The 14,577-nt window shown below is 42.3% G+C and overlaps 2 protein-coding genes across 2 annotated transcripts in view; both read left to right on the top strand.

Moving 5' to 3' along the window:
- Positions 1-3,338, top strand: part of tbc1d19 (TBC1 domain family, member 19) — a 28,342-nt gene extending 25,004 nt beyond the window's left edge. The window contains exons 19-21 of the mRNA XM_080893994.1: positions 728-843; positions 959-1,029; positions 1,956-3,338. Of these exons, the coding sequence (XP_080750120.1) occupies positions 728-843; positions 959-1,029; positions 1,956-2,030 (262 nt within the window). The 3' untranslated portion in view covers positions 2,031-3,338. The remainder of the gene's footprint in view (positions 1-727; positions 844-958; positions 1,030-1,955) is intronic.
- A 1,094-nt stretch (positions 3,339-4,432) lies between these two features.
- Positions 4,433-14,577, top strand: part of stim2b (stromal interaction molecule 2b) — a 62,900-nt gene continuing 52,755 nt past the window's right edge. The window contains exon 1 of the mRNA XM_080893984.1: positions 4,433-6,575. Within this exon, the coding sequence (XP_080750110.1) occupies positions 6,443-6,575 (133 nt within the window). The 5' untranslated portion in view covers positions 4,433-6,442. The remainder of the gene's footprint in view (positions 6,576-14,577) is intronic.

Below are 14,577 nucleotides of genomic sequence, written 5' to 3'. Positions count from 1 at the left end.
GGAGTCATAAAGACTCCTGGGTATTTCCAACAGATTGACAGGATATGATGTATACTGGTGTGGGGAAGTTGGAAAGGGGTTTTAACAGTATATGTAATAACTATTCTGATTAGTCACTCCAGGCACTTGGGTTTCAGTGTTATTTCCATGGCAATATAACAAAAAAACCTATAATTCTTACCATTACAAAAAGTGACAGTGTTTTTAGTGGTTTTTATTTATTATGATTTTAGTATTTATTATTCCTGGTTCTTACGTAGACATTTTCCTTTGAATTGATATAGTAAATAAAGTCACTAAGGCTCATATGCACCTCATTAACCTCTACAGAGACCTGGTAATTGTCTTCTAGAGCTTGTACTTCCATGAGATTTGTGCCATTTACAGATTGTACTGCCAGGAGGCTGAGTGGTAGCTCTGGCGGCCACCGGTTTTTTGGTTGTTGTTTTTTTTTGGTCTAGTATTCTTGTCTGTTCCTGTTTAGGCCATCAACATTCGATGTTTGCCTATTCGTATGGTATAAAGACTTATAGTTATCAGCTGCTCCCATCTAGTGTTGAATTACTGGAACTACAGTCTTAGTACTGATTCAGGGATCCTTTAAAAATCACTTACGATTAGTATAGTACAAGATGCTGGTATTTTACCCCGAGTTGCTTGCTAATATGACACATTTGCACAACTGTAGCCATAAAATCAGTTTACAAACAGATGTTTTTGTCTCTAGGTTGCGTCTAGCCTTTAAGTGGATGGTACGGGCCTTTTCTGGCTACCTTTCCACCGATCAGCTGCTTCTTCTTTGGGATCGAATCCTTGGATATGATTCACTGGAGGTAGTTGCAGGTAAACAACAGTAACATGCTTGTCTCGTCTTTTTTTTTTTTTTTTTTAATTGTAATGCCCTCCATGCTTGAGTCTGATTAGCTCTTCCTATCCAACTCCCATCCTTCTATTCCAGTTCTAGCAGCTGCTGTGTTTGCCTTCCGAGCCGAGAACCTGATGGAAGTGACGTCGCTGGCTTCAGCCGAGGTACATGTGTCTGTTATATTTGACTTGTACTTGTGTGTGTGCATTTGAAACTTTTGACTTCAGTCCCTCTCCCTGTCCTCCTCACATACTCCTGGAAGGCTGTAAATAGCCTCTGATGATCATTCAGTACCAGTAACCCAGTCATCTGAATGCAGATGTCTGTAAAAACCCCGACACTTAAGAACCCTCTTACCCCGCCCTGTGCACAGCACACCAACTTCTTCATCCAAATCCCAGCAGCACTTAAAAGGAGATTTTGTCATTAATTTCAATTATTGCTGGAGGTCTTGTAACAAAAGATCAGCTGCAGAATCATCATCACAGCTTTGAATTAGTCAAATAAACAGCTAAAAGATGAAGAAGTGCAGCCTGCGGTGACTCCTGCACTGTCGCTCGTGTTACACTAAATGCAGGTCTTTAGCATGTTTGTACTGTACGCTCCGTCCGCTCCCGAAACCAGGAGCAGACCATACAGTGACTCCCCTCCCTCCATCCACCCTCCCTCCAAGGGGTGAGGCTGGGGTTAAACTATAATATGATGCATGAGACCGGCACTATTTGCTTGCTCATTTACCACCTGCCCCAGTAGAGACAAGATATCATAACACACTGCTCCTTATATTATATATTTAGAACCTTGGGGCCTGCATTGAAATGGTAAACCTTCTCTCTAAACATGATATGCTCCCTAAATTTAATCTCTCACTGACTCTCAAAAGGACAGGGTGGGGAACAGTGTACTCTTAAGCAAGGATTGTCAGTTCCCAAGGATCCTGCGTCATCATTATTATGCGTGTCGGACCTGTATGGTTGCATTTTTTTGTCTGTTGAGAAGTGGGGCGGGGGAGAGGGTGTGCTTCACACAGGTGAGATGGGGAATGAGGTCAGAATTCTTATTTGTGTTTTCTTTGACAAACTCACTGCAGGCTGTCCTCGCTGACCTTTCAACTCTGAAGGTCATGCCACTCATCCAGGTCTTTCTGTTTGCCACGGCCATGTGAGGAACGCTGACACGGCAGCACGGGCCGTGTTACGCGCATACCATCGCCGGGAGGGATAAAGTGCCACTTAGCTACTACGCCACACCCGCACCGACATGATTAACGGTCCGATAAACAGACGGTTCAATTCCACACCGCATCTCGCACCGCATCCCAAGGAGAAAGTCGAAGCCACCTTTAGCACATAAACTGTAAATATCGTGTTATGAGATGCTGTACAGTATATAAGCATAGACTACAAACTAGTAAAAGGCTAAGCTGGCCTCCTTAAGCCATATGCTCTGCAGGGAAGAAGACACGCACACACTCGCAGGCAGCAGCGGTTGGATCAGCTCATTAGTAGACGTGTTGCACGAAGCAGCGATTGTATTGCGAGAGAGAATAACAGTAACGTCTCCAAGCTTGGCTAATGAAACGTTAATTAGCGCATGCAATTTATTCCGCTCTGTGGCTCCTGCTTGTTACGACGCTATTAAATAATGCCGATACAGATGAACGAGGAGACCGGGACGCCCCCAGTCTGCACCAGCATGTTGAAAGAAAGCCACAAACTGAATTACGCTGTTGCTCATATATACAGTAATTAGAAGCTGCTGCGTACGTACATGGTTTATTGTATAAGGAAGGAAATGCAAATCACTGCACCCTTAAGAGACGTTTAGCGCCTTCAGTGCCAGTATTTAATTTACACCATTGTCTGTGCTTTATTATTGTATTTAAATTTTAAATAATGTATTTAATTCCTGAATGTATTCAATTATTTATGCAGTTTTTTTTTTAAATTCAGTCAAATCCATTTTTGTCTGTACTTGGGTCAAAGTATTCTCTGCCAGTCAGTGTCAAGATCGTGTTTTTGGTGGTTTTTCTGCACCAGTTTTCAAATAAAATCTAATTTTGGTGAGTTTCTTCCTCTGTGATCCTGTAAAGTCGTGAATTATGTCGACCTCTGTGGGGTTCCTGCTTCTTTGGGACCAGTTATTTGGACATGCCGTACTGTAATCTGGACTCTCACCATAAGTCATTTGCAGAGAGGGCAGAATGGGAAAGTGACCAGGAAGCAGCACCGAGGGACCCGGTTGCTCTCCCTCCTCCTACATGCGGCATCTGCTCCATTTCTCCTTGGTCGCTGGCTACTCTCCTCCCCTCTCCCTCCCTCCGCAGGCTCGTATCGAATTATGCTGTTCTTCTCTTTCGTCTGCTGCTCTCCGCTGCATCTGCCACCTGTTTACTAGGACTCCCACGGCTCACTCTTTTATCAGCTGTTACACCTCCTTTGGCCTCCTGCAAGTCTGTTACTCTTGACGAGCATCACCTGCTGCTGTAGCTCGCTCACGCAGCAGTTCCTCCTGGTGGCTGAAGTGTTTCATTGCAGGGCGGCATGCGTTGTGTCCGTCAACACCGAGGCTGGCCGCCGCTGAAAGATTTCTTGTTGAGAGCCGTATCAAGTACAGTGGGCTTAATAAGTGTTTGGACAGCAGCATGAATTGGCTCTGTGCTCTTGTTACTGCTGATATGAAATGACTAAACATTTATGGGGTTAGAGTTTTAGGCCATGGCCGCTAAAACAGCCTGCCTTACATTCCACTGTGCTAGACCGCTTGGATTACAATTCCATACAATAAAAATCTTATTTATAAGCCTGATGGAAGGTAAAATGCATGTCACAGTTTTCTGACAACAAAAAGAGGAATGAGCGTAAAATCAACCAGCAATGAAAGCGTATGATATGCAGAAACATGTCATTCTGAGTAAATGTGGAAATAGTATACTGGGAAAAATAACATGGAATAATAAAGGTCTAATCTTTTGTTACAATCCATCTTTTGCGACAGATAAAGTTTTTTATGAGTGCTTTTGTTGCGCTCGCTTTCACCAGCCAGGTTTTTGGGTGAAAATACTCGTGAATAAGACGGGGTTTTGTTCTCAGCATATCTATACCCATACATCTCCAAAAACGATTGAAACTCCCCAGGAGTGGCCGGCCAGCCAGAACACAGAACGGCATCTAAAGAACTGCAGGCCTCGCTTGCCTCAGTTAAGTTCAGAGTTCATGATTCATCAATAAGAAAGAGACTGGGCAAAAATGGCATCTATGGGAGAGAATCAAGGGGGAAACCATTGCTGACCACAAAGGCTCATCTCACATTTACCAAAAAACATCTTGATGATCTCAGAGACTTTTGGGGAAATATTCTGTGGACTGATGAGACAAAAGTTAAACTTTTAGAAAGTCTGGGTCCTGTTACATCTAGCACAGAACTAGCGCAGCATTTCATTAAAAGAACATAACACCCTAACAGTTAAACATGGTGGTAATGTGATGGTCTAGACCTGCTTTGTTGCTTCATGTCAGCTTGTAGTTCTTACTGCCAAGTTTAAGGGTAATTACTTTTTCACACAAAGCTGGGTAGGTTTGGATAATTTTCCTTTAATAAATAGGATCATCATCAGGTATTTTTCTTTGTATGATATTAAAATATGTTTGATGATCTGAATCATATAAATGTGACAAATATGAGAAAAAAAACCCAAATACTTTATACCAGTGCGTTTTCTAAAATTGAACCTTTACTTGTTCATCTTAAACTCTTGCATGGGATTATCAGGGTGCTTTCATATACTCTCTGTGGGGAAAGTACATTAAAAAGCAAATACAAACTCAATTTAAATCAACTTATGGTTGGTTCACGTTGGTCAATGGAGTGTCTCCAGTCAATAAAGATGAATAAATGAAATGCTTCTGTTACAATATTTAGTTTTGCAGTACATTTTTGTGGATATGAATGTAGAAATGCCCGAAACAGAAGTAGCAGCCACTTTCCTCTCAGTAAAGCACCGAGTTTACTCGTAATAAACCCAGTATAATCCCTTAACGTCGCTTTGTTTCCCGCGCTAAACATCCTCAAAAGAGACAAAAAAAGATGCCATGGGAGGCATCCAATCAGATTCTGCCATGTTGGGACAGCGCAACCAATGAGAGCGCTCAGCACGGAGGAAAACTTGGCTGTGCCTGGAGAACAATGAGGCGGGCATCACCGAGACGAGAAAAACCCCGAAGTTTCTTTGGAGGGCTCCTCCGTGACCACCATTAAACTGCCCGAGGGAGTGAGTAAAGAGCGGGTACCTCTGCGTGTAACACCGGGGTGGTGCAACCGGGTGGCGGTGCTCGTCTTGGCTCGACAAGCTTCGCTGAATTTCCCTAAAAACAAAAACAAATCCCTCCCGTGGTGACCTGCACGCGGCAGTGGTTGGGGCAAATTAACCCCCCCTCCGCCCCGTCGTTGCTTCCTCTCCCGGCACTCCTCCTCTCTCCCTCCTCCTCCCCCGGCTTCTGATGTCAAACCATTTTGCATACCGACTTCCGCCCCGCTCGGCTTCCCTTCCTACTGGTCTGCATCAGCCGGCGAGCAGCTGATATGACTGGAGGGGGATACAGTATCGCGCCGAGCCATGAGAAGCTGACTTAAAAACTTCATTTGGAAAGTAGGCGGATGTCGTGTGCGACAGATACCGGTCGGAAAAGGACTAAGGGACAGGAAACGGAGCAAGAAGAGGCGCATATATATTTATATTTACATCTAATATTTTTACTTGATGCAGTGGGATTTGCTGCTTTCGTGTGAAGAGGCGGACCTACGAGACACTGCGAGTTCAATATGCTGAGGCTGTCCCCGGTGTTTGTATACTATACGTGGAAGTACAGAGACTATTTTCTTCCAACTCACTGCTCCACGTAAGGATTTAACAGAGCACTTGGCATTAACTGTAGCTCCCGGATATCCTCGGCTGCTACCATTTTTTGAGTCTGGTTTTGTTTTGGATAGGGAATTCCCACACATAGGCTGCATGTGCTTCCCTCTAATACACAACCTGGTCGTGTTTGGTAGCTAACACATATAAATACATAAATATATATTTTTGAATGCATAGATTTGGATATGGGGTTGTCATTTGTCCTGCCTCCCAGCAGACACCCCTCTGAAACAGCCAGTAAAGCCATTAGAGGCTATTAAAGTGATTTCTTTTTTTTTTCTTTTTTAAAAGAAGGGCTTCTTTCAGGGTAGTTTGGCGAACAATGAACTATTATTTCGTGGGCTTTTTCCACGCTCCTGTGAGGTTTTGTGCCGGCAGTCAGTGACTGGCTCCTGTTTTTAGCTGTCAGTCCACTGCAGGATTATTATTATTGTTGTTATCTTTTGAAGTTCAGGTGCCTTTTTTGTCGTGACACCACATATTTTCCGCTCTAAAAAAAGACTAGATTTTTATTTTTACTGGGGGTTTTTTAATCGTTGGCTGTGTTCACCAGTCTGTCCTTTTTTTTCTGGGGTATTCCCCCCACCACCACCTGTGATTTAAATCTCCATCTACACTGTCAGTCCCACGGATTACTAGATTTTCACCTCATTTCCACAATGAGTTACATCCACAGGGTAGTGAATGTATTGCTACGTGGACTCGTCATCTATGCGGTACTCGGCTTGGAGTGCTCTTACTCGAATGATCTACCCAGCCGCTCGTCTGATGCTCAAAACGTAGCCACCACAGGTAAGCGCAGTCCATGTCGGACACAAGTGTCTCTAATTTATTTACGCATGTACAGTGTTACCCCCCACACTCACCCCTCCCCTCCCTCTGTCTCCCTTTGGGAAAGCCGAGGAATGCCCTGCGCAGCAGCCTAATGGAAGTGATGCATCTTATGTCGACTGTCACCTCTCTGTCTCTTTCTCTGTTTCTCTTTTTTGAATTCCTCTCCTTTCTGTTCATTGCTGATGAATGCGTGACATGACAGGAATGCAGGCTGCACTCACATCCGTGCCATCAAGGCTGCTGCGATGACATGACAGGTGCCCTTATGGTGTTATAATGCACAGCATAGCTCTATAATGCTGTGTGTTTTGAGCCCGGTTGATCATTTCCAGAAGGCCACAGGTGACTAAACCCTCCCCAGCTAAACTGTACTGTTGACATAACCTTATTAGAGCAGGATTTCCATCAATTTGCATCCAGGCAATATTTTGAACCAGGCCCTTTTTTATACACCACGCTGTCCTGAACTGACAGCATTATAAAAAAGCCTTGTACTATTTCCTTCTCTGTTTGTTAGAGTTACCTTGACACAAGGACTGAAAGGGATGCTGAAGCTAATAAGCAGCACCTGGCCTTGTTTTAGGGCCTTTATAGTCGAGTTTAAAACGATACACCGGTTGGTTTGACTGCATACCTGTGTAATGACATAACAGTTTGTTTCTGGAGGCACTTGACATACAGGTAAATATATATGTATATAGGTGTTTGCTGTTTGAGCAAATATACATTTCAGTGTTATGTAACCGACCTCACTGAATCTGAAGGCTCATGTTGAAGAGCAAATTAGTAAGCTACAGTATAAGATATTTAGTGGTGGTTAGTGTTGGATTACTAAGGGGGTGGATCACTTCTTTTATTGTTCTTTGTGTAGTGCTTTCACTGGGGAACCCCTTGGAACCTAATAATTAAGTAAGTGACAATGATCTGAGTGCAGTATTATACTGAAGGCATCTGGTGAATTATACCTGGATAAGTTCATATAGATACTTTCATTGTGGTGTCCTTGCTAATGTATTGGGACATCCCAGCATAAATTGTTTATGGCTGTGTGCTGATCCTTGACCGTTTGTGGTAAGTCTCTGTTAACTGAACTGAGCATTTAAAGGAGTATTTTAACATTTTCAGAAGACTCCTTTTTCACTCTCTTGAGTGGGACCTGTTGCCAGGCAGTCGGTGGAATGTCCAGGAATAGTTGGGAGCCTTTACCGTCCACTTTTGTACACATTTAATCAAGGAAGATATAATTATGTCAGGATTATGTCACCGTTGGACTGACTCAGTTTGTTTCCATTATGTAGGCTTCATGTGAAGCTATGTGCTAACAGGCGGCTGGCTGACAGATGAGAGTGGGATAACTGTTTCCTCCTAATTTTCTGCAGAAAAAGTCCCCCACACATGCATTCAGATAAAAGACTAATTTAAGCAGATATTTCTTTATCTGGTTAAGTGAACAAGCTCAGGCATGTATTAATGGTTTGATTAACAATCAACCAAGTCATTCTAGACCAAAACAAAATATCTGACAAAAGTATATTTGCTGGGAAACTTCTGGAGCATGTATATGGTCAGGGCAATCAAAGTTAATCGATATTTTGTCACTTTGACTATCTTCAGACTTCTTAAGCCTGCTCAAATGAGCTTTGTCATCAGAACTCTAACAAGTTATGCACCCTACCGGTAACACAAAACAATTCAAATCAAAATGCTCTTTATGGGAATTCGCTTTGAAAAGACTGTTTATTCCCACTTTCCTAAGCTATGAGTTGACAGTCAAAAGGCTGACAAACAGGAATCAACCTTAATCCTAACTCTTGGCAAAAAATATACAGGAATTTCCACAAATGTCCAACTATTCCTTAAACTTAGTCTGGTAACGTGAGCGTCCAAAGGCATGAACAACAGATTTGACTGAAAAATAAACTCAGTCATATCTCTCTTGAAGTTATGCAGTCCTGTCACTGTTAACTACATGGCATTAACTTGTCCACCACTATAACTCTACATGGTAAACTATAATTTTGGTATGCTACTGTTCAGCAGTTTGTTTAACTGCTTGTAGTAAAAATAGTATAAAAAGGTATAACACTGGCTAACTAACCCAGCAGTAACATTTTCTTAAAGTTAGCTAAAAGTCATGAACTAATAATCAGATCAGAGAAGCTAAGGCTACTGAGGTTTTGTAGATATGTGACCATTAACCACGAGATGCTATCTTATCCACAATTTTGAAAGTGTGGCAATCATGATGACAAGTGAACAAGGCCCAGTCATACAGGTATAACCTTCTAAAATGAAAATGGGTACTTCCCAACCAGTTGGTACATGGTTGCTTGCAGTCATTATGAAATTGACTTCTAAAGCCTTAGTGGTGCAGCCCTAGAAACTATTTAGTGACCCCTGGCAACCATGCGTTGCTAGGGAAAAATATGTATTTCTCGACTGGTTGGAGAAAACCTCCTTGGGATTGCTGCAGTCCTTAGCAGATGGTTGTAAATTCTAGGATGGAAGATGGTGACACGTCTGCAAACGCTTGCTAGCTATTACTTGAGCGATAGTGAAACTATGTGACAAGTTGGAAATGGACTGGCTGCCTTCGAAGTAAAAGTTGCACCTTTTTGAAATAGGTTGACTGCAGCGCTGGGGCACAACTTATATTCATTTTCAAGTTTTTCTACCGCTTGATTAGAAGTTAGCAAGCATTACAGGCAAGCTGGAGTCTTCCATGTAAACTAAGGGAGTGATTGCAAAAGTCTGCTAGCAACCAAAGCAATCACAAGGAGGTTTTTGATGCAACACCCTCTTTGTTGATGTCCCCCAGCAACAGGTAGCAACCCCCAGGAACCACTCAACAACCATTATCCATGTGTGACGGCCCACGAGAAACCTTAATACATAGAATCCAAACAAGGTCTATTTACAGGGAAATTACAGGATTGTACCATTTCAGAGATGGGGGTTAGGATTCTTGCCCTACATATCTGATAATCCTTTACCAAATACCAAAACTTAAGCATATCATTTTACAGCTAATATTTGATGTTTTGTTACACTTTGTAGCCTTAAACTCCACCCTAGTTTAGTTATATTCCTCACTTGCATCTTCTGACATACCCTCACAGGTAGATTTTAAAGTGGAAAGTTGTCTCTGAGCCAAATGTTAGCATGAATTGTTATTACAATTCTTTAATCGCATGAAGCTTAATTTCAAATGTTAGCTTTTGGGCTTTGTCTTTGACTTTTTGCAATTAGGGACATTTGCACAAACTCAAAATGAGCTCTGTGCTATGTTAACAGAACACTGCTAGGCGCTTCAATTGAAGACACACAAAAAGCCTCATAAATAAAGGCAAATAGACTAATTTATATCTTTATTTCATCTGGTGCATCCGTGCATGTCTGTAAAACCTCCTGAAGGTATTAAACCTTGCCCCAGACAGCTATTAAGCATTCGTGACTGTTTACAAGTGTCAAGCTGCTCCTGAAAAATCAACCAGGGGTTTTACAGTATATTGATTAATAAGGCAAAAGCACAGAGGTCCTGTTCCACAACAGCATGACAGTGTAAATACGAACCAAGGGATGAGATCAGCTCTCTCTTCCCATGAACAAGAAAACTAATGAATATAGAGACGGTGGTGACAGGAAACAAAACCACACTGCTAACCATTTCCCACTCAGTACTGTGGAAAGGTCAGCTTTTCATTGAAAGGTCAGCTTTCCATGAAGGTGGCCTTTCGATAGTATAAGCTGAGGGAAAGCACATGCTATATGCTATTGCACCCTTTCACCTTACTGGTTCTTCAAAACCATTAATAATGCATTTGTCATTTACCCATTTACACACACTAACGGTGGCAAAGCTACTATGCAAACTACTTGCCTGCCAGTGGAAATAACTTTAGCTTCAGCCTCTTTTCCAAGAATACCTTAGGATGTGGAGACGCTTGGGATGAAACTGCTAGGCTGACAATTGGTAGATTGTTTTCCCTGAGGCATGACCCATCTCGGTTTCTATTTGTATGTTTAACAAGTCCCTCAAATGTCCTTGTTTTTAATGTACTTTTAATGAATATTTAAAATGCTTAGATGCAAAACAAAGGTGCATCACATTTTATTCTTATGATAGCTTTGCTTGCTAACACATTGTAACATTTGTAGTTTCCATGGAAGATGCCTAGTTGTCTAAAAACACTAACTATTAACCGAGCGGGCGTAAAACGAAAAAGTGCATCTTGCACGCGATCTACTGCAGCAGTCCGTTTGCAGCCAGCAACCACTCACAAGCCAGTTGGGAAATAAACTTTTTCCTCCTAGTGATGTTTGTCAGATGGTCAACGTGTGCTCTCTAGGCCTGTGTGACTGTGACCAGATTCCCATTTTGAGCCTAGAAGGAGACGTGAGTGACCGCAGTAATCTGGTTGTTTTGAGAATACTCGTTTTCCCTCATGACGGCTGTTTGCCATCTAGTCACTCGAGCGACGCAGTCTCGTGAGACTGGGGCCAGATTCACTTGACCCGTTGTCACCCTGATCGTTACAAATGCAAAATGGAAAAACTGTAGTTTAGCATGAAGGCACTCCAAAAGTTTGTTTAGGGAAGTGACTCGTTAAATATATAACCACTTACACTGTACATATTGTCCTAGCATGTTATTACATAAAAGGTTTTTACTACTTATATTTGTCGAGGCATATATAAAGCCTGTGCCTAAAGCCTTTAGTGTTTTCTATCAGCAGTAGTGATACAAGTCTGCTATTTTTAAACTGTTCCAGTGTGGAGATAGGTAGTCCAAAAGGTTCGGGTTTAACTTCTGACTGGCCAGAGATGGGTTCCTTGGAGATTTGTGATTCCCAAAGACAAACCCAGAGGAACTGAGAGAGTAGAAATTGATTCGACAGTGACGGTGGTTAAGTGTGGAGTTTATCATGAGCGTATATTTAATAGCTCGTGAGCATATTTGTGTACGAGGAACCAGGTGTTTTCATATTGAGCGCCAGCATCATTGTTGAAGTTTATAATTACGTGATTTTAAAGTTCCTAATGAACTTGTATCAAAAGACAAAAAGAGGAGATGAAACTAGGCCTGAACTAGTAATCACCAACAGTGGTGTTGCAGATAACCAGGGACACACAAATTGAGTTGAAGGTCATAGTGAACAATGGTTTTTGTGACGCATTTGTCTTTAAAAAGAGTAAAAGTACAATGTCCTGCAGTGCTTTGTTTGTAAAACAACACCTTTTTCCTCATTGTTGGCCTTTTCAGCTATGAGGAGAATCTAGTGTGTTATAAATCTATCCAAAATCAGCATGTTTTTCTAACACAGGCCAAATCCACACCAGGTCTAAACAATAGGAGTCATAAATCATCACTGGAAGCAAACTGGGTATAGATTTTTGGAAAGTCAGCAGAAGATGCAGTAAAAATGGAAGAGGTGTTTGCGAGCACACTCTGTAGAGCGGTACTGTGAATGTGGTCTACCCTTGTTTTAATAGTTTTGTGTATTTAGCGTGTTGGCATTTCAACAAACAAAACCCTTGTGCCTGCAAGGAACATCCAGTGTTGAAGTAATGTGGCTGCTCGCTGATAGCTGAATCTGATACAGGAAGCCCATTTAGTGTAGACTTTTTTTCCAACCTACAGATTGAGGTTAATTACGGACTTGGATGTATTGAAGCAATTGTGATTAGATCTCTGTCACGCCCAAAGCTTGGACAAGTTTGGAGAAGGTTTGCTTATATGGCTAAATCAGAGGTGACATTGGTTATCTCAGAGTTCAGTGGCTGCATTGTTAAAGAGATTTGCTTGGAAAGGAGGTTCGGCATTTGCCTATCTTGCCAGTGCTGGCTCAAGTGCTGCGCCAAGCATGACAGTTTGCATTTTATACTGCTTCCACCGCTGCTGGCTGGCCCCTGCTCTATCAGACTAACACGCACACTCGAGGAAAGACGGTCGAATTTGGGGGTTGTTCAGGGGGCTGATGACAAAATATCAGCGTGAATGTGAAATAAGTCATAATGTTCCTCTGTGGAGTACAGCTCAACACGCAAAGCCATTTCCATTTTTTGACAAGAACAGACTGTTCTGGAGGGTTTCTCTGGGCCAAAAAAAGAAGTAATACTGTTACCAGCCCACATAGTGCACTGATAGATTTCCACCAAAATGATCCTTTGAACACTTCACATTTCCATACTGCACTAATCAAAACTTGTATGATGGAAATGGATCAAATGACTGTGTGTAATGTAAAAGTTGCTCACTCTAAATTTCCTACAAGTCACCAGCTGGATTTAACTAAGCTAATTAAGACCCTTACATTGGATATTTACTTCAGTTAGTTTGTTTCAGCAGGCAGCAGGTTATTTAAGCCTAACTGATGCAGTGAGTAACTTGTCATGTCTTAAACAACCGCATCGGAAGATACATGGTTGTGTAAAATGTGTTACTCCATTTCAGAAGGGTCAATTTATTGGCTGGCATCAAGCAAATGAAAACACCAAACGAGATTCATCAGGCTAATAAAACTGGGTTAACTCTGAAACACATGATTAAAACCTCGAAGGATAGTTTTGAACCATCTTAGAAGAAGACATGTGGCTGAGGGTGAGATCAATGAAATCTTTGAAATAAAAAGAAAAATTAAAATCAGCAGTAGATCTCACTAGACTCAAATTTGGAGCTTTTCCACACATCTCCAAAAGTTGATTCTGTTCATCTGGACGTAGTGTTTTCAGTGGGAGAAACGTTTTGTCACTCATCCAAGTGACTTCTTCAGTCTTCAGACTGGATGAGTGATTCTGTTCATCTGGACGAACAGAATCAACTTCAGGAGATTTACGTACCTGGATGATTGAGCATTCATCAAGACATTTTGAAAAAAATACATCTTTTTGAAAAAAAAGACATAAGAAAAAAATACCACAGGGAATGGACGTCACCAACAAACCTCAACGTGATCAAGTGTGACGTTTTCAGCTCTTAGTTTTGATGCCATGTTGGCACACACAAAACCAGAGAAAGTTAACAACTAGGCGGGCTCTGCAGAGCACAATGTGTTTACCAATTAGGCATGACTAACTTAGCTTTGTACCAACGACAAGGCCAATTTGCACCTCTTTAACTGGATCATCAGTGTTGACGAGATATACCGGTTTTGGAGGGAAGGCGCTTGTTTACTCCAGCGAGGCAGTAAGCAGGTATTCTAACAACAGCCCCATGTATGGCATGTCGCTAGCATAAAAGTCCAAATATGCAAATACTGTTTTCAGATATCGCTGAAATACTTATCATGGTAAATGGCCTGTGTTTGTACAGCGCTTTACTAGTCCCCAAGGACCCCAAAGCGCTTTACACATCCAGTCATCCACCCATTCACACACACATTCACACACTGGTGATGGCAAGCTACATTATAGCCACAGCCACCCTGGGGCGCACTGACAGAGGCGAGGCTGCCGGACACTGGCGCCATCGGCGCCCTCTGACCACCACCAGTAGGCAGCGGGTGAAGTGTCTTGCCCAAGGACACAACGACCGAGACTGTCCAAGCCGGGGAACAAACCGGCAACCTTCCGATTACAAGGCGAACTCCCAACTCTTGAGCCACGATCGCCCTGGATCACTTTAACATCTTATTAAAACATTTTTTAAGTGTATTATTGTTGCTCACAGCGTGGTATTTTTCCATCTGTGTTGTGTTTACAGCGTGTATTTGGTGTGAAACAGTCGCAGCACTGCTCTGACACAAGTTGGCCCTTTGGCTTTTCTCAAAAGTGGGCAACTGCTGCCCGTCTCAGTTGGGGGCTTTAGGGTGGTGATCCAACCTAATGAGGCCTTTCACCAAACAAACAGACCCCTCGAGTGCATTTAAAATTTTAGCCACCATGCTTCCTGTTGTGGCTGTGGCTTTAGGGCGATCCTTTTTATTATTGTGGCTGTCACTAGAAGTCTGAGCTGGACGAT

This window comes from Rhamphochromis sp. 'chilingali', assembly GCF_963969265.1.
Source record: "Rhamphochromis sp. 'chilingali' genome assembly, chromosome: 1".
Lineage (NCBI taxonomy): Eukaryota > Metazoa > Chordata > Actinopteri > Cichliformes > Cichlidae > Rhamphochromis > Rhamphochromis sp. 'chilingali'.
This window is presented reverse-complemented; position numbering and strand designations above follow the sequence as displayed.